We start from the raw sequence: 26,322 nt of genomic DNA, 5'->3' as shown, positions 1-26,322 counted from the left end.
TTGATGATTATAGAATCATAGAATCCCTACAGTGCAGAAGAAGGCCATTTGGCCCATCGAGCCTGCACCGACAACAATACCACCCAGGCCTTCTCCCTGTAGCTCCACGTATTTACCCTGCTAGTCCCCCTGACACTAAGGTGCAATTTAGCATGGCTGATCCACCTAACTTGCACATCTTTGGAGCGTGGGAGGAAACCCAAAGGAAACACAGACACGGGGAGAATGTGCAAACTCCATTTGACAAGGTCCCTCATGGCAGGCTGCTGCAAAAGGTTAAATCTCCCAGGATCAAAGGTGAATTAGCTAGATGGGTACAGAACTGGCTTGGCCATAGAAGACAGAGGGTAGCAGTGGAGGGGTCTTTTTCTGATTGGAAGTCTGTGACTAGTGGTGTTCCGCAGAGCTCTGTACTGGGACCTCTGCTGTTTGTGATATATATAAATGATTTGGAAGATGATGTAGCTGGTCTGATTAGTAAGTTTGCGGACGACACAAAGATTGCTGGAGTTGCGAATAGTCATGAACATTGTCAGAGAGTACAGCAGGATATAGATAGGCTGGAAAATTGGGCGGAGAAATGGCAGATGGAATTTAATCCAGATAAATGCGAAGTGATGCATTTTGGTAGATCTAATGCAGGGGGGGAGCTATACAATAAATGGCAGAACCATCAGGAGTATAGACACACAGAAGGATCTGGGTGTGCAAGTCCACAGATCCTTAAAGGTGGCAGCACAGGTGGAAAAGGTGGTGAAGAAGGCATATGGCATGCTTGCCTTTATTGGACGGGGCATAGAGTGTAAAAGTTGGCATATGATGTTGCAGTTAGATAGAACGTTGGTTCGGCAATGTTTGGAATACTGCGTCCAGTTCTGGTCGCCACACTACCAGAAGGACATTGAGGCTTTGGAGAGAGTGCAGAAAAGGTTTACCAGGAGGGTATTAGCTATGACGTGAGATTGAGCAAAACTAGGGTTGTTCTCCCCGGAAAGACGGAGGTTGAGGGGCGACCAAATAGAAGTTTATAAAATTATGAGGGGCATAGATAGGGTGAACACTTGGAAGCTTTTTCCCAGGTCAGAAATGACAAACACAAGGGGTCACAAGTTCAAGGTAAGGGGAATAAGGTTCAATACAGATATGCGGGGGGCGTATTTTACAGAGGGTGGTGGGGGCCTGGAATGCACTACCAGGCAAGGTGGTTGAGGCAGACACGCTAGGATCATTTAAGCATTATCTAGATAGCCACATGAACAGACTGGGAATAGAGGGATTCAAATGGATGGTCTAGTTAGGAACACATGATTGGTGCAGGCTTGGAGGGCCAAAGGGCCTGTTTCCTGTGCTGTTTGGTTCTTTGTTCTTTGTCCATCCAGACAGTGGCCCGAGCCGGGAATCGAACTCGGGTCCCTGGCGCTGTGAGGCAGCAGTGCTAAACACTCTGCTACAGTGGCGCCCCAATGATGTTTATCATTTTCTGAAATCAAGGTGGTAATGATGGGGATTGAAGGTTGCATTGAAGATTTTGGTTTTGTGCAATCACTGTACTAAAACACCTGCTGCTGCAGCGTGAGGTGTGCTCCTTGTACCCCAAAGAATTGACTTCAAGATTCATGTTCTCATTTTCAAGTTGAGACTGTGACCTTGTCCCTCCCGATCATTGTACTCTCCTCCTGTGCTGGTTATTGCTTTCACTCCAGCATCGATTGCTGCTGCTTCAGTTGTGTGTCCTCATCCTCTGGAAGATGTTCCCTCGATGTTCCAGGAATAGCTGGTGGCGTATCAGTTTGTGACATGCGGTGTGAATTGGAATTCTTTTCATCTCGCCTTTCTCATCGTATTGCGTTTGCGGCTCAGATATTGCGGGAAATGCATTGGACACCCCTGAACATTGGGTCAAAGAGTCCATCTCATTAACAAACACAATTTAATGATCGGAATAGAAATGGGAATGATGGAGAAGAGAAATTGAGAGGAAGAGAAAGATTGAATTGCGGGAGAGGGAAAACGGAGACAGAATGGAAATGCAAGGAAAGACTCCACAGTTTCAATTGCTGGCTTTCTGGGACTGCAAACCTAGGAGCGTAACTTGCGCATTAACAGGGCTAAATTCTCCAACAAGATTCATACACAGTTGCAGCTCAAATGCAGGAGTTTTGTGACAGTCACTTGGAGGTTGGCTAAAGGCAGAAAGAGACTGGGCTTGTCCAGCAATGTGTGTGTGGCCATTCACAACTTGTTGTTCACCTTCCTCGCCACACACTGGGTTTTGTACACATTCATAATGACAACACCTTCAACGTGCCTTCAAAAGAACCCCAAGAAACCTTTTGGACCATGCTCTTGTCCCCTCCTTAACCCGTTCTCTGTCTTGCTTTCCGTTCACTTGTTACCTGCTGTGCTTTATGTGAGTGAGAAGCCCGATGCAAGTGTAAGACGTGGATAGAAATTTACCTCAGGGTTGTTCAGTTCCTGGCGTTAAGAGTTTATTCACTCGTGTTACTTATTATTTTGGACCAATGGCAGACCAAGACCTATCGAATGTTTCACGACGATGGCATGAAATCCTTCTTCCGCCGACTCACCTTCACGCCAGATGGTTCTCTGCTTCTCACTCCAGGTAAGCCGTTCTCCAATGCTTGTTCATGGTTTGTAGAGTGATTTTTTTGAATTGCCAGGAGGCCAGTAGCTCCCCCTTGTTTTTCCAATGGCAACGCTTGGGCCAAACAGAATAGACTTGCCAACCAATAAAAATTGCATTATAAATGGTTGTGATTGTTTGAAATTTGGCATTCTTGCATTTGTCCTGATGTGTGTGTGGTGAAAATCTGTGGTAACACAGCTCCTCTTTTCAGCCACATGGAAGAGCAGTTATTTCTAGGATGTATGAGAAATGCCTAAGCAATGGTTTTAAAGCTGCTGACGATACCTTGTATAGTTTTTTTCTTCATATCCAATGCGATTTAATTCCGCGTTCTTTTGTGGGATGAGCGGGTTGAAGGACTTTACTTGATGGGTGAGGTAATAAAGTGCACCAGTTGGTGTGGGAATGAGGTGCAAGAGACTTGGAAAATCCTGGTTTCGGCCCTCCCTGTTCAGTGCTGAGGTACCTGATCTCAGTCAAGGCAACGGTGGTTAGCACTGTTGCCTCACAGCTCCAGGGACTCCAGTTCGATTCCCAGCTTGGGTCACTGTCTGTGCAGAGTCTGCACGTTCTCCCCGTGTCTGCAGGTTTCCCCCCCCCCCGGGTGCTCCACTTTCCTCCCACAGTCCCAAAGAGGCGCTGGTTAGGTGCATTGGCCAGGCTAAATTCTCCCACAGTGTATCCAAACAGGCACCGGAATGTGGCGGCTTGGGGATTTTCACAGTAACTTCATTGCAGTGTTAATGTAAGCCTTACTTGTGACACAAATTAATAAACTTTAAGTTTAGGCTATAATGGGTGTACGGTTACATTTAGGGAGGGAAAGAGAAAAGCAAGACAGGACAGCTCTCTAATGATCGGTGTTGTAGATTGCATGTTTGTGCATTTTAGGTGATGACAGTTAAAACTAGCCCAGAGGCTTTCACCACTCAAATCACTCACCTGATGAAGGAGCCGCGCTCCGAAAGCTTGTGATTCCAAATGAACCTGTTGGACTTTAACCTGGTGTTGTGTGTGACTTCTTTACTGTGCTCATCCCAGTCCAACGCCGGCATCTCCACATCATTTTCACCACTAAGTTATGAAGGTTCCTCATCTGGACACAGTACAGAAGAGCTGTTTGTGGGTTTTACCTCCTTCAGGAGAGAAGGAAAGAAACTTGGACGCAACAGGAGAAGGGAAAAATGAGTTTAAGTTGAAGGGAATCTGCAGTGGGTGTCACAACTGATTCTGCTTGTTGGAGTTACGATGCCCTGTACAGTCTTTGACTGATTTTCCAACTGTCTGCAGAATAGGAACTACAAAAGTTGCTGGTACGTCATCCTGCAGTCATTCATTTGTGGGGGACAATGTAGGACAGGGTTATTTTTAAACAATAACTGAATGGTGCAGAGAGCTGAATCACCAATAACTTCAAATGGCAGAGCAGAACATTAAAGAAAAACAACTTTAAGTCATAACGCTGTTTTATTTAAAATGTCTCGCACACAATTTTCTGCAAGCAACATTCAGTAACTTATTGAACCCTCAGAAGGTCAGCTGCCACGATATGATCTCCTCTATAGCTGTAGTCTCTCCCAGTACCGACGTACACACCCAGAATTCCCCACAGCATTTCCACAGCCTGGTGTCTCGGTCACATGACAGCCATGACGCACTGTTCCCTCATGGAAGGTCAGCAGCTGATGCTGCAAAACTTACACCCACCAGCAGGTGGTAGCACTCTTCTCTTGACTTGCCAAGGCCAATGAAGGCTGATGTTAACGCTGAGTGCCACGAAACAAGATTTGTGATTGATGGTTCTAAGGTAACAGGTACAGCCCAAGCACCGTCAAGGAGTGGAATCTCAATGGTTCAGTGAATGAGGCTCTATTTCCTCTTGGGGGACCGGGGTGAAGTGTGAGCAAACGTCTTTGAGAAAGTCGGTGACTGCGGGCGAGGGCACCAGCAGATTAGAAACCAGCTGCAGAGTATTCCGATTGGTGAAAGTGAGACAGCTCGATAGGCAGCTTCGGATCAGCGTCTGGTCAAATGACAGAAGCGATTATCAGCGGAACAAAGAACAGGAGTAGAGCAGGGGAACAATCTGATAAACACAAGCCAACCTGCTTTAGGGGCGGCACAGTGGTTAACACTGCTGCCCCACAGCGCCAGGGACCCGGGTGACTGGAGTTTGCACGTTCTCCCCGTGTCTGCGTGGGTTTCCTCCGGGTGCTCTGGTTTCCTCCCACGGTCCAAAGAAGTGCAGGTTCGGTGGATTGGCCGTGCTGAATTGCTCCTTAGTGTCTCAATATTTGTCAGTTAGGAGGATTACGCAGTAAAAATGTGGGTTATGGGAACTTGCCTGGGTTAGGATCCTCTGTCGGAGATTCAGTGCAGACTTCATGGGCCGAATAGCCGCCTCCTGCACTGTAGGGATTCTATTCTATGATTCTATTCTATTTCTTAACTGACCACAGTTTATTTTTTGTTTAGAAGTGAACATGGGATACTCCGATTTTAGAAATTGATTGCTGCTAAAATTATTACTGTAAGTGAAGGGAGTGAGAATTCAAGGGAATACCTGCGATGGATGTGGAATTAGCTCTGGCGAAGGGTCATCCAGACTCGAAACGTTGGCTCTATTCTCTCTCCACAGATGCTGTCAGACCTGCTGAGATTTTCCAGCGTTTTCTGTTTTTGTGTGTGTGGGGAATTGGCTGATTTGCTAAGGGGCTGGTATCAGAAGGGGGAGATACCGAATGCAGTGTTCAAGACTTAGTGCTGAGTTTTCCCCCACCCCCACCGACTGTTCCTTATCAGTAACACTGAATTAGACTTTGGAGCCCAGTATAAACCAGTCAAGTTCACGTGATAAGGATGGCGTTAAGAGGGTGAAGCAGCCAGCAACCTAGAAAGAAATTTGATAATGTTAGCACAGTGACAGATCAAAGTTAGAACCGTTGGGTTGAATTTTAGATGCCCCCTGAAGGCAGGTTTCTAATGGGGGCGGGGTGTAAACTGGGCTGAGTGCCCACCACCATCCCACTTGGAGCTCATCCCTCTAATACTGGGGCAGGGGGCGTGGGCAGGCATCATAATCAGCAGCCCACCCACCCACCACATATAAATGATCAGTTACCGGTCAGTTAGACTTGTTATCAAGTCCATTGACCCTAGTAATATGCTGCCCAAATCATAATAAGTTTGGTGCCAGTGACCGGGTGGGAGCGGAAAACCCAATTTTTAACTAAGAACAGTTAAAGGACCAGGATGGAGTCACGAAATGTCGCTATCAGTTTCTGCTCAGCGATTCAGCCAAGTTCTGCACACATGAGGACGGCCTCAACCAGGATCTTGGGTTCATGTCTCACTATCTGTAACCCCCACGACTTACCTGGGCTTGCAAAACCTCACTAACTGTCCTGGCTTGAGACAATTCTCACGTCTTTAACCTGTGCTTACCCCCTCTCCACTCACATTGTCTGTACCTGTAAAGACTTGATTACCTGTTAAGACTCTCATTCCAACCGTTATCTTGTAATTGAGTTTGTGTCTATATATGCCCTGTTTGTGAAACAAATCCTGCCCTCACCTGATGAAGGAGCGGCGCTCCGAAAGCTTGTGCTACCAGATAAACCTGTTGGACTTTAACCTGGTGTTGTGAGAGTACTTACTGTGCCTACCCCAGTCCAACGCCGGCAACTCCACATCAAGTCTGGTTAGGTGCTGAACATGTGCCAGAGTGTGGCAACTCGGGAATTTTCACAGTAACTTCATTGCAGTATTAATGTAAGCCTTGCTTGTGACACTAATAAATAAACTTTAAACACCCTCCATAATATTCAGCATGAAATACACCCAGTCTTCCCTCTAATCTTTTCTTGTATACGAGTGGGGAAACGGGCTCCTCAGCCTGGGAAGAATTTGGCCGAGGAAAGACCTTGTAGAATTATAGAATTCATTAACTGATACAGATACAAACTGGGTCTAGAGCAACACTTTAAGGTATGTCAGGATATTAGAATAAAGGGTTATGGCTGTTGACTGGAATTAGCTCAAGAATACTTTGCTAATCCGAGTGGAGTAATGAGAGCAACACCTGGGGCTCAGCTGAGGTTTAGAACATTTTGGGGCAGAAGTTATTACGCTTTGGATGTCTTTTGGATGCGAAACTGTAGTTGTATTGGAGGCAGTTCAGTGGAGGTTCACTAGATTGGAGGCAGTTCAGTGGAGGTTCACTAGATGGATTCCAGAGATGAAGGGTCTGTCTAATGAAGAGAGATTGAACAATTTAGGCCTATACTCCCTCGAGTTTAGAAGGATGAGAGCAGATCTAATTGAGGTTTATAAGATGCTGAAGAGGGTTGACAGGGTAGATGTAGAGCGGATGTTTCCCCTTGGACATTCTAGAACGAGAGGTCATAGTTTTAGGATAAGAAACATCGAAAAATACAGCACAAAACAGGCCCTTCGGCCCCACAAGTTGTGCCGAACATATCCCTACCTTTTAGGCCTACCTATAACCCTCCATCCTATTAAGCTCCATGTACTCATCCAGGAGTCTCTTAAAAGACCCTATTGAGTTTGCCTCCACCACCACTGACGGCAGCCGATTCCACTCGCCCACCACCCTTTGTGTGGGAAGACTTCCCCCTAACATTTCCCCTGTACCTACCCCCGAGCACCTTAAACCTGTGTCCTCTCGGAGCAGCCATTTCCGCCCTGGGAAAAAGCCTCAGAGTCCACCCGATCTATGCCTCTCAACATCTTATATACCTCTATTAGGTCTCCTCTCATCCTACGTCTCTCCAAGGAGAAAAGACCGAGCTCCCTCAGCCTATCCTCATGAGGCATGCCACTCAATCCAGGCAACATCCTTGTAAATCGCCTCTGCACCCTTTCAATCTTTTCCACATCCTTCCTGTAATGAGGCGACCAGAACTGAGCACAGTACCCCAAGTGGGGTCTGACGAGGGTCTTCTATAGCTGCATCATTATCCCCGGACTCCTAAACTCAATCCCTCGATTGATAAAGGCCAGCACACCATACGCCTTCTTAACCACCACCTCCATCTGCGGGGCCGATTTTAGAGTCCTATGGACCCGGACCCCAAGGTCCTTCTGATCCTCTACCGTACTAGGAGTCTTTCCCTTTATATTGTACTCCTTCATCCCATTTGACCTGCCAAAATGGACAACCACGCATTTATCTGGGTTGAAGTCCATCTGCCACTTAGGATATTTAAAACCGATGAGGAGAAACTACTTCTCTCAAAGGGTGGTGAATATATGGAATTTCCTACCCCAGAGTGCAGTGGATCTGAGGACAGACATTTTTAATGAGCAATGGATTGAAGGATTATGGAAAATGTGCAGAAATCTGGAGTTGAGGCCGAGATGAGATCAGTCATGGCTTTACTGAATGGCGGAGCAGGCTCGAGGGGCTGGATTGCCCACTCCTGTTCCTAGTCCTTCTTTCTAAGCAGTTTGGGAGTGGACTGGATGCCTAATTTGCACAGGTGTTGGGTTCCCCAGCAAATTCTTGTCCCTTTTTCTTTTCAGACTTCCTGGGTTGACACCTAACATCAGTATTCAGCTACTTGAGGATATTATATTTGGAAGGCGATGGCCCAGTGGTATTATCGCGAGACAATTAATCAAGAAATGCAGCTAATGTTCTGGGGACCCAGGTTCGAATCCCGCCAGGGCAGATGGTGGCATTTGAATTTGATAAAAGATATCTGGAATTAAGAATCTACTGATGACCGTGAAACTATTGTTGCTTGTTAGAAAAACCCATCTGGTTCGCTTTAGGGAAAGAATCTGCCACCCTTACCTGGTCTGGCCTGCATGCGACTCTCGAGCCACAGCAATGTGGTTGACTCTCAACTTTTTTTATTCATTATTATGGAATGTGGGTGTCGCTGGCTGGGATAACCTTTATTGCCATCCCTAACTGCCTTCCATTGCAGAGGGTGTTTGAGAATCAACCACATTGTTGTGGGTCTGGAGTCGCATTTAGGCCAGACCAGGTAAGGATGACAGTTTTCCTTCCCTAAAGGACATTAGTGAACGAGGTGGGTCTTTACGACAATTGACAATGGTTTCATGGTCATGGTTAGACTTTTAATTCCAGATTTTTATTGAATTCAAACTTCACCATCTGCCGTGGTGGGATTCGAACCTGGGCCCCCAGAGCATTACCCTGGGTCTCCGGATTGCTAGTCCAGTGTAATTCCGCCGTGCCACTGCCCTCGGGCAACTAGGGATGAGTAATAAATGCTGACCAGCCAGTGACACCCATGTCCCATGAGTGAATAAAGAATGCTTGTAGCTGGCAGCCGTTTTGAATCTGCTTTCTTCGACCCGTTCGGGCAAAACAAAATTTCTATGTCACGAACAGAGCTTAGTTTCTGAGGCTTGAGATGCTGGATAGGCTTGTTTTAAAAGCCCACCGCATTCTGATTGCTATTGTTCCAAGACTTCGCTGTACGTGGCTGCATGGGACTGTCCATCAGACCAAATCTTGGCGGCACATCATCCACCTTGATTGCGTTCATGGACTATTCCTGCTCGAACACACCAGGGGAAGCACAGTCTGGTGCTCTGCAGGAGAAACGTGTGAAGGTGCTGCCTCTTCAGTCAGTCGTCACATCTGACGTGGCGAGGATAAACATTCTATGAAATTCTGTGAAAATGCTGCTGAAGGCAACTCTTCCACAAGCAAAGTTGAGACTGCAGTGGGGGGGAGGGGGCAGGGTTTCTACAAACCCATGTCAAAAACAGTGTGTGCTGTCCCTCCGACATAGTCATCGATAAACTGACAGAGGAAAGAGGAGGTACGATGGAGGCCTGCCTTCAGAAATGGATGGTGAAATATGCCTGACTAAGGCAGCTTACCTGTGCGGAACTCGACAGCATCGGGTGGGTAGGTTGATCACTCCAAGGAAAGGAGTTTTTATTGATTGTTATTTACAACACTTAAACTGGTTATTCATGTTTTAATGAAGTATTACATTTTCACACTAAGGCGGGAATGGTTTATTGTGCAGACGATAATGCTTAGCACTGGAGGGAAAACAAATTCCAATGCTCCGTACGGATCGCAACCCAACTATCGAAATCCAAAGCCTCGCGCATATCACAGACTTTGTCGCTGCTCTTGAGAAGTCAGCCAGGTGATCTGAAAATGTTTGCGCTGCCAAGTATTTGAATTCTGCTGATGCAGAGCTTGGCTCCAGCATACAGAGAAAACACGCCATCCAGGAGAAGGACCCTCTCCAAGGACAGTGCTGGAATGTCAGTGTTCCTTTGTTTCAGTGCCAATAGATGGCCGCCTGTGGGAATAGAATGTGCATTTGGTCTGAGCACAAAAAACAGCTGAAAATTAAGTGGCTGAGTGTTTAAATAGAAGTAAATTCAATTTAATCTAACTATTATTTGATTATAGTAATGGTTAATGCTTGATTGTGTTAATAGTGAAATGATTTTTTAAATCTAAGAATAACTGTTTTTACACTTCCTTACATACATAAATATATTTAGAATAACCAGGGATGTGCATCGGAAATATCTTTCAGATGCCCTAAAATTCTAGCAATGTCGGGTGAAGTGTGGATTAGCTGCAGAGTCTAAAACTGCTTCTACTCTGTCCGTCCATTGTGCCGTAGCTCTGAGCCTGTAGTTCAGAAGGGGGCCACTTAACCCTCTGATTTCCCGAGTCGGAGTGTTGAATTTTTCCTGTATGCCTGGAAAGCGATTTGAGCTGAAAGAACCATCTTCTGCCCCAACTTTCTGTTCCACCCAGAGCCTGAGACCTGTATGTTTTTCAATCTGCACATTTGGTCTGTTTCTGTTTGGCAGGATGTAAGTGTGTTAGTATCTGCTGTTGTCCCGAAAGTCTAGTGTCCCTGGAGCTTTAACTTTAGACCATTAAAATATTCTGTTCACGTGGGACTGTAACTCCCTCAGCATGTCTCCATGATGTGCTTTGTATGTATTTATGTATGGATATATTATTTATGTATGGATAGAATGGTCCCAATGGTGAAATCTCTGCAATGGAATAAATATTTAAGCAACAGCAATCTAATCAGCCGTTGAATTAAGTGATGCCATTGTATTTAAAATTACAAAGAATTTGGCGCCTCTTTGGAAGGATAACAATGACGTCATGGTGGCACAGTGGTTAGCACTGTTGCCCCTCAGCGCCAGGGACCTGGGTTCGACTTCTGGCTTGGGTCACCGTCTATGTGGAGTTTGCACGTTCTCCCCGTGTCTGCGTGGGTTTCCTCCCGGGTGCTCCGCTTTCCTCCCACAGTCTGAAAGACCTGCCGGTTAGGTGCATTGACCCGAACAGGCGCCAGAGTGTGGCGACTAGGGGAATTTCACAGTAACTTCATTGCACTGTTACTGTAAGCCTAAACTTTTTACTTTGAAGTTTAGAAGCGGGTAGGTGAGAGGAGGATGAAAAGTGAAAACTATGCTGCAGTTTGATCCTTTTTTGTGATGAGTTTACCTATCGAGAAATCGGTTTTGTTGAATTTGTTTTCTGTAGTTGTGTCTACCAGTGTCTATCCTGTATTTCTCCAGGATTTTAAAGCACAATGGTAAGTTTGTGCACGTTTTTCAGTTGACGAGAATGATTGGGGAACAAATCTGTTCGGGAGGCACTTGTGGTTATTGTTTGAGTTTTGACTGTTGAAGTAGAAACTGAAAATGCTGGAAATACACAGACTGTTTAGGACTGAGGTGAGGAGAAATTTCTTCACCCAGAGAGTGGTCAACCTGTGGAATTCGCTACCACGGAAGGTAGTTGAATATTTTCAAGAAACAGTTAGATATAGCACTTGAGGCGAAGGGGATTAAAAGATTTGTGGGGAAGGCAGGATCAGGATATTGAGTTGAATGATCAACCATGATCACAATGAATAGCGGGAGCAGGCTCAAAGGGCTGAATGGCCTCATCCTGCTCCTGTTTTCTATACAAAAATTGGTTTAGGTTTTCTGGAGAGACCTGGTTCTGACGAATTGACCTGTCTGAAAAGTTCGCTCCGCTGGCTTCCAGACACTGGAGAGCTGCGTGTCTTTCCAGTATTCTCTGTTCACTTTTTGTGTTTTGTGTTTTATCCTGCAGTATTCTCCCATTAATTTTCTGTTTCTTTCAGCTGGTTGCGTTGAAGCTGGAGAGAATGTTACCAACACGACGTTCATATTCTCCAGAAAAAACCTGAAAAGGTAGGAACTTGCTTTGTTATTGCAGTGCTGGTCGCTTGCTTGAGAATTGTGAGGTAACTTCACTGACGTGTCTCTTTTATTCGAAGGCCCATAGCTCATCTGCCTTGTCCTGCTAAGGCAACCCTGGCTGTTCGCTGCTGCCCGATGTTTTTTGAGCTAAGGCAACAGAAAGTAGAAGGTGAGTCTGATAAAGCAACAGAAGCACCAGTTGACAGTATCTGACTCTGTGTAACAATTGTTGGGGATAATTGAGCCTAATTTTTTTTTCTCTATTGCCCCTGCCTCAACAATGCTCTGTCCTGTTGTGAAGTCTGTAATTTGTGCCGTGGGGTGATCTGATCTGTGCCGGGAACCCTCTAACACTTGTCATTGGCTGTCCCAGCATTTCTTGTGTAAGTCTAGACAAAGGACATTGCCAGACTATTCAATTGATAAGAACTGCAATCATGTACCAACTGACTCAAGAACAGCTTCTTCCCTGCTGCCACCCAGACCTTTGAATTGACCTACCTTATATTAAGTTGATCTTTTTCTTTACCCTAGCTATGTCCATAACACTATATTCTGCACCCGCTCCTCTCCTTCTCCCTTTTGTACTCAATGCTGTGTCTGTATAGTGTGCAAGAGACAATACTTTTCACTGTATACTAATGCATGTGACAAATCAAAACTTTGGAATTGGGCATAATCATCAAAGGCCCTGAGGAAGTTGTTAAGCCCTTTACATTAACTCCTCACCAAGAGGCACCTGGGGTCTTCTGCCTGGTCTGTGCCCAGGAGCTAATTGTACCAAAGTTTGAACTGTTAGATCGGTATCAGTTTGGTTTATATTAGCATTTGCACTCTCAGTTTTTAAAGTGATTGGTAATGCATCAAATAAAGGACGAATCTGGAGCCAGTCTATTCCTTAACACAGGTTTATCCACAAAACCACGGAACACAGCCACAAACTCCTCTCTTCCTCTCCCCTACACCGACGCGAAATAATTCTTACACGGGATAATTCCCCCATCTTTCCCCAGTTAATAACAGCTGCTCCCCCCACAGTAAACTAAAGTGTGCACTTCACCATAAGAGGATTCCAACGTAACATTGATTTTCCCATGAGGATCCGTACAGATTGCTGAGTGAATGTGTTAACCTGTGCCATTGTAAAAAAAGGTCGGAAAACAAAAATCACGCACCAGCAATTGTTTATTTAACTTTCAAATCATTGTTGTATTGAGGGTGCAAAAAATATAAATAGCTGATTGGGGTTAATTGACAAATTAAGAGTTTGCAACATTTAAGCCCCAGTAATTCAGCATGAACTACATCCAGATTGTATCAGTCTAGAAACAAGGATAGGCCATTCAGCCCGTCCAGCCTGCTCTATCATTCATTGCGGTCATGGCTGATTGGGCACTTCAATGCCTTTTATATCCACAACCCCCATAACTCTTCAGTTTGTTGTTATTCAGAAACCTAGCTGAGATCATTGATTAGATTTATTATTGTCACGTGTTGGTATACAGTGAAAAGTATTGTTTTCTTGTGCTCTATACAAACAAAATATACTGTTCATGGAGTACATAGGGGAGAAGGAAAGGAGATGGTGCAGAATGTAGTGTTACAGTCATAGCTAGGGTGCAGAGAAAGATCAACTTGATCTGTGTTTTTAGTTTTTGTTTCAGCTTAATATGAGAGAGGTCTGATAGCAGCAGGGAAGAAGCTGTTCTTGAGTTGGTTGGTACGTGATCTCAGATGTTTGTATCTTTTTCCCAACGGAAGGAGGTGGAAGAAAGAATGTCCAGGGTGCGTGGGGTCCTTGATTATGCTGCCTGCTTTTCCGAGGCAGCGGAAAGTGTAGTTGGAGATTGTCTGAAATTGATAAAAATTGCCACCGCAGAATAAAACAGTTTCCATGGCTATTTAATGTCTACCTCTTGGGAAAGGACACAATCGAATCAGTGTTCTCTGTGGTTAAGTAGCTTGTTGATGTTGCCAAAGCTCACACGTGAGCAATGATCATTTGGCTGATGTACTAGAGAATGCCTTGAGCCTGTCCAACCCAGCAAGTTGTCAACGCCTTGGGAGTGGGAGAAAACTGGAGGTAAAGAGGACATTGTTATATAATTATTCATTTAACATCATTGAACCCATTACATGTAATTATTGTTGTCACAATAATGTATACAGGAAGATGAGTGTTAATTAACCAGCAATATTTTTTGGACAGAATGAAGTTTTTTTTATTTATTAGTGTCACAAGTAAGGCTTACATTAACTCTGTAATGAAGTTACTGTGAAAATCCCCTAGTCGCCACATCCCGGCCCTATTCAAGTACACTGTAGGAGAATTTAGCAGGGCCATTGGACCTAACCAGCACGTCTTTCGGACTGTGGGAGGAAACTGGAGCACCCGGAGGAAACCTACGCAGACACGGGGAGAATGTGCAGACTCCGCACACACATTGACCCAAGCCGGGAATTGAACCCGAGTCACACTGGCGCTATGAGGCAGCAGTGCTAAACACTCTGCCACCGTGCCGCCCAAAGTAAAATAGTTTCTGGAGATTTCATGATGTATCAGAAAGAGATTTTAAAAATATTTTTGGTTCATCCCTTCATCAAAATTGATGCTAAACTTTAGGTGTGCGTTTTCAGTATTTTCTGCTTTTTCTGTGAGGTAGTGAGTACTTGTTCTATTTATGCGAAGTAGTTTTTGAACCCAGTCTTTGCCTGTTGGAATAATTGTTTGCCTACCCTCCATCTCACCCGCCACAGAATTATAACCTCAGTTTTTTTTGATGTTTAGATGAGTCGCCTAAGAAAACAAACGTGTTCAAGTTGCCATATCGACTGGTGTTTGCAGTAGCTTCAGAAGATTCCATACTCTTGTACGATACACAACAAACAGTCCCATTTGGTTATATCTCAAACATCCATTATCACACCCTGAGTGATATAACATGGTATGGAAAGGTTTACAATGGAATTGCGCAGAATTATTCATTTTTTTGGTATTGTTTCTGAATCCAAGCTTCAGGAGATGACATGATGTGATTTGCATTAATAAGGATTTTAAAATCATTTAATCCTTTCTATTTCCTAATTCCAAACCTTCCACTTTACCATTAGCGCATTTTAAAATTTGGATAGGTTTCTGGCCTCATTAGGCTTCTCGACCAGCTGTCCAGCATTCTCCTTATCTATTTCCTGGTGTCTGTCTCACTCTGCACTTCTCAACTCAGCCTCAGATCTCAATATTTAACTGCAGCGTCATATACCTCTAAGACCTCTACATACTATCTCTTTTAAATACCTGTCCCTCGTTCTTCAAGTTAGTTTATTTTATTAGTGTCACAATTAGGCTTACATTAACACTGCAATAAAGTTGCTGTGAAAATCCCCTAGTTGCCACACTCCGACACTTGTTCGGGTACACTGAGCGAGAATTTAGCATGGCCAATACACCTAACCAGTATGCCTTCTGGACCGTGGGAGGAAACTGGAGGACCCGGAGGAAACACACACAGACACGGGGAGAACGTGTAGACTCTGCACAGACTGTGACCCAAGCCAGGAATTGAACCTGGGTCCCTGATGCTGCGAGGCAGCAGTGCTAACCACTGTGCCACCATGCCACCCCAGGTGTAAACCTGTGTCTGCCTCTTTGTAGCTCAGTGCTAAAATATGTATTGATGGCTTTCACAACCATGAACCTGTGCTCAGTGCCCTGCTGTCTTGGCGTGTCTGAAAATATTGCTTCGGTCACCTCTCTCTCCAAGATCTATTCTTAAATATTACTTGGTGTTGTGAAAAGAGACGAGAGGACCTGGTCTGATAATGTTAACTGGTTAAAGAATGAGTTGATTGTGTATTTCCTGAAATCAAGGTGAACTGTTTTTGCTGTTTCTTTTACTCCTTTGTTGATTATTTTACCACCTGGAGATATTTAACATGAAATAATAAAGGAAACCTTTGTTTAAAAAATTCATTGTTAGCAAAATCAAGGCCACGGTAGCACAGTGGTTAGCACTGCTGCCCCTCAGTGCTGGGAACCCGGGTTCAATTCTGGCCTCGGGTGACTGTATGGAATTTGCACATTCTCCCCATGTCTGTGTGGGTTTCCTCCGGGTGCTCTGGTTTCCTCCCACACTCCAAAGATATGTAGGTTAGGTTGATTGGCCATGCTTAATTGCCCCTTAGTATCAGGGATTAGAAGGGTAAATACATGGGGTTATGGGGATAGGACCTGGGTGGGATTGTTGTTGGTGCAGACTCGATGGGCCGAATGGCCTCCACTGTAGGGATGCTGTGATTTTGGAATATAATTTTTACCTGTTAGAAATGTTTATAAGATCTTTTTCAGAGTCATTGCTTAAAATTATATTTGGCTTGGAAGTAATCCAAGTTTGAATATTTCCCCACCCGCCCCTTGATTTAGTAGCATTTCATCTTCCAACCCACTTCAGGCAGGGTGCTCGTCCTTCACTATAGATGCTATAGAGTCATAGGCCAGTATTTTATGATCTTGCTCGGGTGAGGCTTGTAAAATCCCGCCCGAGGCCAACAGAGAATTCTGTTCTGCGAGTCGCGCCCGCCCCGGTGATAAGATCCTGGCAATGGAGTCGTATGATGCAGAAAAGGTCCTTTGGCCCATTTCCGGGCTTCTGTCACAATGTCCAATTTATCATTGATCTTGGATGACTTTATCCTTAGATTTTTAGTTACCTTGCTTCCATCCGTAAGGGATGTCAGCCTGTGAAGGTACAGCCAAGTTTAGAAAGGAGCCACCTTGTGCTGTGGTGAGTGCAAACCCTGGTTACCACCCGGTTAACACACCAGCTTTACTCACCCGCAGCCCGAGTTACCCGTGGGACCCTGCGTCCTCAGCGAGTTTGGCAGGAAGCTTAAAGATTAATTTTTAGATCAACTGTTCTTAAAATTAACTCTTAAATAGTTAATTTGTCCAGGGATATTCGTGAGAACATTTTTTTTATTTAACTGAAAGTTGAATATCTTTTGGGGGCGGGGTGGGGAAGGGGGAGAAGAGAGTTCCTGGGAAATTTTTTGTTTGAACCTCTGCAGTTCTGGTGGCTTTAAACTCAGACGCTTGCTGTTTTTCTCCCCTTAGTTGAATTGTACACATCTTAACTGGACTGTTTTGGAGGATGGTTGTTGAAAATCATTTGCTGACGTGTGTCATTCAAATCCTTTTAAATAGGTCAAGAGATGGCACTTTCCTCACTATCTCGTCCACCGATGGGTACTGCTCCTTTGTCACGTTTGAGAAAGACGAGTTGGGTATCCCTCTGAAAGAGAAGCCGGTGCTCCAGGTGCAGGTCCCTGGCGTCTCGGAGAAAAGACTGAAGAAGGGTCAAGCAAACCGGACCCCAAAGCAGACAGAGTGCAGCACTCACGTCAGGAACGTGGACCAACAGGACTCTGTCACCCCTACCCAGCTGAAAACGACCAATGCAGCAGCAGTCTCTGCTACCGAGAGCCCCGGTACTCCCCTTACGACCAAGGCTTCTCCAACCTTGTTGGACGCGGCGTCTCACCGCTCTGCTGCTCGCAAAGCCTCTCAACCCCGGAGGATCATGCTGAGTACCTTGGAGGCGTGGAGCAAACCCAGCAACACCCCGGTGCCCAGGTAATGCTGAAGCTCCGATCAATTGACAAGCCATCAATCGCAGCATTCTCCTTGCGGTTACTTCTCTCGGCATTGTTTTTAACTCCCTGTTGGTATTAACTGCTCGAAAGAGCTTTGAGAGATTTTGAATATTTTGAAAGGCAAAACGTAAACTTGAGTGACCACTTGAGTCCATTCCTGACCTCAGTGAGAGGGCAGAGGGGGGTGTTGCAGCAAGGCCAGGCACTTCAGTGTGAGTCCAGTGTGCTGCTCATCTATATGCTTCATGAGAGGTGCTGGTAGAATGATATTTGAAGAATCCAGATTTCAATCCTCCTTCCTATAGTCCAAGAGGGTGAAATTACTGAAAACGTACAGGAATAAATGTACGATCAGATCTATTTGAATTTAGTTCCACCATTTTGTGTCAAGGGCCATCAGCAGCAGCAGCAGAATTGTATACAACCACAACCTGTAACCTCATGGCCTGGCATATCCCCCCCTCTACCATTATCATCAAGCTAAGGTATCCACCCTGCTTAAGTGAAGAATGCAGGAGCCCGCACCTGGCATGCCTAACAATAAGGTATCAATCTAGTGAAGCTGCGTCACAGGACTACTTAAAAAAAAAAAGCTCTTTTACAATGGAAAGCAATGAGGGTAAGAGGAGGAGGATTGGGCAAAAGGAGCAAAGAAGGTCACAGGGTCTGGAGGAAGGGGAAGGATAGGCTGGGGATGGGGGGAGCGTCACAAGCTCGGAATCGGAGGAGGCTTAGAAGATAGGGAGCAGAGAGGAGTAGTCCAGTGTAAGTAGCATGCTACAGACATAGCTAAGCAATCCAATATCCTACGGGTCAGATCTAAGCTCTGCAGTCCTGCCACATTCTGTTGTGATACACAATTTCAAGAACTTTTGTTTAATGGAGGAGGCGGTCCCTCAATGATGGGGCATCCCAGCACATTAGTGCAAACAATAAAGCTGAAGCCAGAAGTGCCGAATGGGTGATCCATCTCGGCCTCCTCCTGAGTTCCCCAGCATCACAAACCAGTCTTCAGCCTGTTCGATTCATTTCATTTGATATTTTTTAAAAAGTCTGAAGGCACTGGATGCTGCAAAGGCTATGGGCCCTGATAATATTCTGGCTATTGTACTGAAGACTTGTGCTCCAGGACTAGCTGTGCCCCGAGCTAAACTATTCCAGCATAGCTACAACACTGGCAATGTGGAGAGGTGAGAGTATCTGCTCATGACAGACCGAGTGTGGCATCAAAGAGTCCCCCTGGCAAAATTCAAGTCAGTGTAAATCAGGGGGAAACTCTTCACCAGTTAAGAGTCATACCTAGCATAAGGGAGGTGGTTGTAGTTGTTTGAGGTCACTCATCTCGGTCCCAGGACATAGAATCTCTACAGTGCAGAAGGAGGCCATTCGACCTGTCGAGCCTGCACCGACAACAATCCCACCCAGGCCCTATCCCTGTAACGCCACATATTTACCCTGCTAGTCCCTCTGATGCTTTGGGGCAATTTACCATGGCCAATCAACACACCTGCACATCTTTTGCAGTGTGGGAGGAAACCCGAGCACCCGGAAGGAATCCCCACACACGGGGAGAAAGTACAAACTTCCACACAGACAGTCATCTGAAGGTGGAATTTAACCCGGGTCCCTGGCGCTGTGAAGCAGCAGTGCTAACCACTGTGGAATGGAAAGAGTGTATGGAGCACCTTGCGATTAGGACATGATGCTGGGATGTGAGCGAATGGACCATGGTCAGCTGTATATAGCATGAATGTGGCATAATAGTGCTGTGAATTGCCTCCTGTTACCCCATTTCTGCCCTTTCTGTGCCCAGGGGAGTCACTGTGTCAAAGTTTAAACCACATTGTTCCAATAAGAAGAGTCATACAGACTGGGAACTTTAACTCTGCTTCCCTCTCCACCGATGCTGCCAGACCTGCTGCGCCTTTCCAGCATTTTCTGTTTTTGTTTCAGATTTCCACCAGCTGCAGTATTTTGCTTCTGTTTTAGTGGATTATATTAGCATTTACACTCCAATTCGGGATAGATTTAGTAGTCACATGGAAAAATGTGGGTTGGTCAGAAGAACCAGCATCAATTTCTAAAGGAGAGATTGAGTTTAAATAACTTACCAGAGTTTTTTGAGGAGATAACATAAAGGGTCGATAAGGGTAATGCTGTTGATGTATATATTGACTTTCAGAAGGCATTCAATATAGTGCCACACAATGGACTTAAGAAAAGTGATAGCTCATGGAATAAAAGGGACAGTAGCAACAAATTGGTTGAATAATAGGAAGCAGAGAATAATGGTCAATGGATATTTTTTGAGCTGGAAGAAAGTTTGTACTGGAGTTCCCCAAGGGTTGATATTGGGACCCTTGCTTTTCCCGATATAGATTAATGATCTAGATCTTAATTACATATTGTAATCTGTGAAAAGGACAGTGAGGAACTTGAAAAGAACAGAGGAAAGTGGTGGAGTGGGCAGTTAGGTGGCAGATGAAGTTCAATGCAGAGAAGTGTGAGATGATGCATTTTGGTAGAAAGAACATGGAGAGACAATAAAAAATAAGGGTTAAGATCCTAAAAGGTATGAGAGCAGAGTGATCCGGGTGTATATGTGCAGGTGGAGAGAGCAGTTAATAAAGCATATAGTGTATTCTGGGCTTTATTAATAAAGACAAAGAGTACAAGAGCAAGAAGGTTATGATGAATCTGTACCAGACACTAATTTGACCTCAACTGGAATATTGTGTAAAGCTCTCGGTGCCACGCTGTAGAAAGGATGTAAATGCATTGGAGAGAGTGCAGAAGAGGTTTACTAGAATGGTTCCAAGGATGAGAAACTTGAGTTAAGAGGATAGATTGGAGAGGTTGGGACTGTTTTCTTTGGAGAGAAGGTGGCTAAGAGGAGATTTGATGGAGATGTTCAAAATCATGAGGGGGCTGGACAGAGTAGATAGAGAGAAACTGTTCTTCCTCGTAAAAGGATCAAGAGCGGGAGGACACAAATTTAAAGTGATTTGCAAAAGAAGTAAATGTGATATGAGAAAAAACCTTTTTGGCACGAGTGGTTCAGGTCTGCAATGTTCTGCCTGGAAATGTGGTGGCGGCAGGTTCAATCGAGGTATTCATGAGTGCATTCGATGATTACTTGAATTTAAACAATGCAAGGGTATGAGGATAATACAGGAGAATAGCACTAAGTCATAATGCTCATTTGGAGAGCTGGTGCAGACATGATGGGCCGAATGGCCTGCTCCTGCGCAGTAACAAACCTGCCAATTTCCATCAGGCTCCATACAGGCTATTGAGTGAATGCGTCAATCTGTGCCACTAAGTCAGACATCAAAGTCACAAATTAATAATTGTTTACCACTTCAGAATTAAAGTTAGTGGTATTCACACGTTAAGTATGCAAAAAAATTTAGCAGATAGGATTGATTAATTGATAAAGTAAGAGGTTTCAAAGGCTGCTCAGTCGTTCAGAATTTTAAAATTACAGTTGAGATCAGTGTCTGAGATTGATACAAACTGGGATTAATTCAGGGTTAGCTTCACATTGCTGATAAAGTGACAAAATTTAGTGGCCAGCCTACTGACGAGGTTAAAGTCAGAGAATGAAATTCAGTTCAGGCAATAGCACCAGACAGGCAGCCTGTCTTTGATTTGATTTATTATTGTCAAATGTATTGGTATACTGTGAAAAGGATTGTTTTTTGTGCTCTATACAGACAGAGCATACCGTTCATAGAGAAGGAAACGAGAGAGTGTAGAATGTAGTGTTACAGTCATAGCAAGGGTGTAGAGAAAGATCAACTTAATGCAAGGTAAGTCCATTCAAAAGTCTGACAGCAGCAGGGAAGTAGCTGTTCTTGAGTCGGTTGGTACGTGACCTCAGACTTGTGTATCTTTTTCCTGACGGAAGAAGGTGGAAGATAGTCTGTCCGAGGTGCGTGGGGTCCTTAATTGGGCTGCTTTGCCGAGGCAGCGGGAAGTGTAGACAGAGTCAATGGATGGGAGGCTGGTTTGCGTGATGGATTGGGCTACATTCAAGACCTTTCGTAGTTTCTTGTGGTTTTGGGCAGAGCAGGAGCCATACCAAGCTGTGATACAACCAGAAAGAATGCTTTCTATGGTACATCTGTAAAAGTTGGTGAGAGTCATGGTGGACATGCCAAATTTCCTTAGTCTTCTGAGAAAGTAGAGGTGTTGGTGGACTTTCTTAACTATAGTGTCGGCATGGGGGGGACCAGGACAGGTCCACTCTACTGTCATTTCACTTGAAGTTGGTGAGAAAGGAAAATCGGGCAGATTGTGAAAAGATTCAATACGCGTTTGCCTGTTTTGTGTGACTTTCTTGGGATCAATTTCCTCTCATTTGCTTGTAAGCAGCAATTGCCTGTGAGCAGTAATGTTTCCCGGGCTTGTATCCACTGATCCTTGTGTGGAAGCTGCAAAGAGGAGTGGTTTTGGTGCTGTAGCTATTGTGTGTATTTTGGGATGGGTATCCTATGCTTTTGTATTCCCGGTTACTTTCAGTAACGAGCTGTCTGCTCCTCTTCTAGGCGAATCTCACTGACTCCTGTGAACCCAAGTTCCTCTCAAGTGGCATCTACACCACCTGTAACCCAAGCAGAAAAAACAGCGCACGGTACGTAGTCATTCCCATTAACCATCAACTAACTGAACTTGAAGCATGGCCTTCATCGGTTAAACTCTAAATTTCAATGTTAAAAGCAGAAGCACGGATGAAGAAAGGCAGAGGTGATGATAAGAGGCCAGTAGGTAAAGCTGTGTTTGTAAATAGCAATGGGATTAGTTTTATGTATGAGGTCTACTTATGGATTAATAAGAGACCATGAGGTAAATGGGAATAAACTAACTGGAACTGTTTATTAACACATTGTATCTCTAGCACAGTCAGCACAAGACCCTTGGCGGAGCTTGTGTCCCAGGTCACAAGGTCTGTTCTCTTAACGGGCCATGCCCCCAACAGACACAAGTTTCTGTTAGGCAGAGAGTCACTGAGCATGGAGTTTACACTTCATTGGTCTTGGTGTCTGAGGGCAGGTGGTGGATTGTGTTCAGTTTCTGATATCTTTCACATCCCAAGTTATGCGACTTCTCTTTATTCACTTGCGATTTTTACAGTTGAAAAATAGCCAGTTTCACCAGATGCTAACTTTGAGAGTCAGGAAGATTGGGGTCATTCATGACATGATGGTTGGTTTGCTGGTCTATGACCGTTGGGGTATATAGTTAATACAGAAGGACTGGACAACAGAAATGCTTCAGTGACATTCTCAAAGCATCCCTGAAATGCTGAAACCTCCCCTCTGACCCTGCCTTGTAACCAAGCAAAATGGAGAAGGTACTTTTGGGAAGACGCCAAACACGTGAGAGACTTGGTCGGGGGCACAAGGTGCTGGAAAGAGGATAAAATCTCTAAACACCTCGTCTAAAAGTAAAATTTATTTATTAGTCACAAGTAAGTCTTACATTAACACTACAATGAAGTTACTGTGAAATTCCCCTAGTCGCCACAGTCCGGTACCTGTTCGGGTCAATGCACCTAACCTGCACGTCTTTCAAAATGTGGGAGGAAACCGGAGCACCGGGAGGAAACCCACACAGACACTGGGAGAATGTGCAAACTCCACACAGATAGTGACCCAAGCCGGGAATCAAACCCGGGTCCCTGGCGCTGTGAGGCAGCAGTGCTGACCACTGTGCTACCGTGCCGCCCACATTGGCCTCCACCCTTCAAGTAGCATCTGCTCTGTGTGAGCCAGAGTGTTCAGATCACACATTTGACTTATCAGCCATCACACCGGAGTGGAAGTTAATTATCCTCGATCCTGAGAGACTGACTAAAAGGAGAGAGTTCATGACAATAAGGGTGATGTCCAAGTGTAGAAACTGTAGGTTTTTTTCAGTGTTAAAATTGCACTTTAAAAAAAAAACACATCAGCTATTTTCAGTCCCAGGTTTGTGGTGTTGAACTGCTCTCAGCCAAGCTGGTGGTGGGACAGTAGCCATGAAAGGGAAAATGAATGAACCAGGATTGCTGTAGCAGACCCCTATGTGGTTCAGATGAGGACAGGATAGGCCTCAGGTTGAAATAGCTGCTGGCATCGAGGAGATACTAGAGTGCAGCAGGATTTGCTTTATTATTGTCACATGTATTGGGATACTGAGAAAGGTATTGTTTCTTGTGCACTATACAGACAAAACATACTGTTTATAGAGGACATAGGAGAGAAGGAAAGGATAGGGTGCAGAATGTAGAGTTACAGGTACAGATAAGGTGAGGAGAAAGATCAGCTTAATATATGGTAGGTCCATTCAAAAGTCTCATGGCAGCAGAGAAGGAGCTGTTCTTGAGTTGGTTGGTACCTGTTTTCAGTCTTTTGTATCTTTTTCCCAACAGAAGAAGGTGGAAGAGAGAATGTCTGGGGTGTGTGGGGTCCTTGATTATGCTGGCTGCTTTTCCAAGGCAGCAGGAAATGCAGAGGCAGTCAATGGATGGGAGGCTGCTTTGTGTGATGGACTGGGCTACGTTCACAACCCTTTGTAGTTTTCTGCAGTTCTGGTCAGAGCAGGAGCCGTACCAAGCTGTGATACAACCAGAAAGAATGCTTTCTATGGTGCATCTGTAAAGATTAGTGAGTCCTAGCTGAGATGCACAATTTTGTTAGTCTTCTGAGAAAGTAGAGGCATCGATGAGCTTTCTTAACTATAGTGTTGAGGTGGAAGGGCCAGGACAGGCTGTTAATGATCTGAACGTCTAGAAAGGTGAAGCTCTCGACCATTTCCACTCCATCACCGTTGATGGAGACAGGCTGATATCTGCCACTGAGAAAGAATTGATGGGAAAAAGCTGTGGTAGTGGGAGGAGAATTGGTGAAACTTGAATAATTAGATGTGGATGCCTTGCATGACCTGAATCCATCCAGGCATCCTTTAATCGCACACCTTCTTTGGCGAGATCCTTGGGACTTTTCACAAGTTTAAAGTTGCTATGTAAATATATAATTCATTGCTAAAAGATTTTTTGAGTGTTGCTGGAAAGAACTGGGTGTTTCAACACTAGGTCTCTCCAAGTGAAACACAAGAATTCCCGCGTAAATAAATATTATTCTTCGGCAAGTTTATCATTTGAGGCCTCCACCCTGTCACTTTGCTGGGAAAGGGTTCCATTGGTGCGAGGTGCTCTCCAGTTGTTTGCTAAAATGGCTATTATTCAAATATTGACCTTGAATGTGAGTGTTGCCAGGCTATTCAACATGGTGAGGCGCTGCAACCAGACACAGTTCAGTCTCCCTATCTTGACGTTCACATGCGCGCGTGTGTTTTGTTGGCCAGAGCTGTTTTATAAATTAAACGGAATGTTTTAAACGGTTTAGGGAGCCCCTCCCCGTCCAGTGATACTTCATGCAAGTCACCCGCTGCTAAACGCTCCAGAATGGACGATAACCAGAGCTCAGACCCACAGATAACGTGAAGACGGATGATGACTGCGGGACGAGAAGTGTGGAAACTGGCAACAAATGAACGTGGCTCGTAACTTTTTTAACACCTGTACTTTGTATAAAATTCTGCAATGTGGTTGGATTTGCTGCAATGCTTGGATATATATGCGAGCTGGAGATTGCGTTGCAAGGCATGTAAGGGACCTCTAACTTTGTTTCTTTTTGTTTTCGGTTTTAAATACGTCATACCATCCCCTTGATAGGCTCTTTCTAAATGTGAATAGTCCTGTTTTAGTTAATCACTGTACAAAGTGTCAATTATGTATTGAAATTAAAAGATTTTTCTGTTTATGTTGATAGAAATGTGCATTTTGATCCAGTTCCATACAAGATCTAACTTGTGTTTTCTGCCTTAATTGCATCTCCGAGATATCTTTCCTGTTGTACCTACACTTTGAAGTGTGGTTACTTCACAAAATGCACAGTAAGATCATAAAAAGCAATAAGATGAAGGGCCAGTTAGCTTGCCTGGCAGTGCTAGTTAATGGGTGAACTGGAAGGTGAGCCATGTTTCCACTGATTAATACCTGCAATGCCGAGAGTGGTATAAGTTTATTTATTAGTGTCACAAGTAGGCTTACATGAAGTTACTGTGAGTCGCCACACTCCAGCGCCTGTTCGGGTACACTGAGGGAGAATTTAGCATGGTCAATGCCCCTAACCAGCACATCGTTGGACTGTGGGAGGAAACCAGAGCACCCGGAGGAAATCCACGCAGACACAGGGAGAATGTGTAAACTCCACAAAGACAGTGACCCAAGCCAGGCATTGAACCCGAGTCCCTGGCGCTGTGAGGCAACAGTGCTAACCATTGTGCCACCGTGCTGCCCACGGGAGGAGGGCAGTGATTTTGTCCCCTTTCCCCTCACCAGCAAATTGTTCTCGGCCAGTAGCTGCAACATGGGTGGAGGAGCAGATTTGCATTACTTGAGTCCTTTTTTTTGGTGGTGTGGGTCAGACAAGAGAACAAAAAAAATCATATAAGAGGTGTGAACTACAGTAATGCTGGGCATTTTGAGGCATGCAGTAGTAACATCTCATGAAAGAGAACATTAAGCATAGCAGTTTATAAGTATGGCATGACACTGCTGCACACTCTGTCAATAACCGTATTCAGCCAGAAGGGCAGAGTGGGATAATCCATCTCGCAGCCCCTTCCTGAGGTCCCCTGCCAATTCAGTTCGCCCCATGTGATAGCAAGAAGTGGCTGAGGCATGGATACAGTAAAAGTAATGGCCTGATAACACTAGTATTACAAAAGTTTGTTCCAGAACATGTACA

General features: G+C 44.8%; 1 protein-coding gene across 3 annotated transcripts in view; it reads left to right on the top strand.

Annotated features, from left to right (window-relative positions):
• Positions 1 to 25,339, top strand: part of chaf1b (chromatin assembly factor 1, subunit B) — a 43,295-nt gene extending 17,956 nt beyond the window's left edge. The window contains exons 8-14 of one of the 3 annotated variants that reach the window (XM_078232763.1): positions 2,530 to 2,623; positions 11,797 to 11,866; positions 11,953 to 12,044; positions 14,664 to 14,820; positions 17,076 to 17,504; positions 22,075 to 22,160; positions 24,916 to 25,339. In XM_078232763.1, coding sequence (XP_078088889.1) covers positions 2,530 to 2,623; positions 11,797 to 11,866; positions 11,953 to 12,044; positions 14,664 to 14,820; positions 17,076 to 17,504; positions 22,075 to 22,160; positions 24,916 to 25,013 — 1,026 coding nt within the window. In that variant the 3' untranslated portion in view covers positions 25,014 to 25,339. The remainder of the gene's footprint in view (positions 1 to 2,529; positions 2,624 to 11,796; positions 11,867 to 11,952; positions 12,045 to 14,663; positions 14,821 to 17,075; positions 17,505 to 22,074; positions 22,161 to 24,915) is intronic. The other 2 variants (XM_078232765.1, XM_078232766.1) reach the window with 2 other exon arrangements.
• The last annotated feature ends 983 nt before the right edge of the window (positions 25,340 to 26,322 follow it).

The sequence above is a fragment of the Mustelus asterias genome, chromosome 17 (assembly GCF_964213995.1).
Source record: "Mustelus asterias chromosome 17, sMusAst1.hap1.1, whole genome shotgun sequence".
Lineage (NCBI taxonomy): Eukaryota > Metazoa > Chordata > Chondrichthyes > Carcharhiniformes > Triakidae > Mustelus > Mustelus asterias.
The sequence above is the reverse complement of the archived record's forward strand: the minus strand, read 5'-3'. Positions and strand labels throughout refer to the sequence as shown.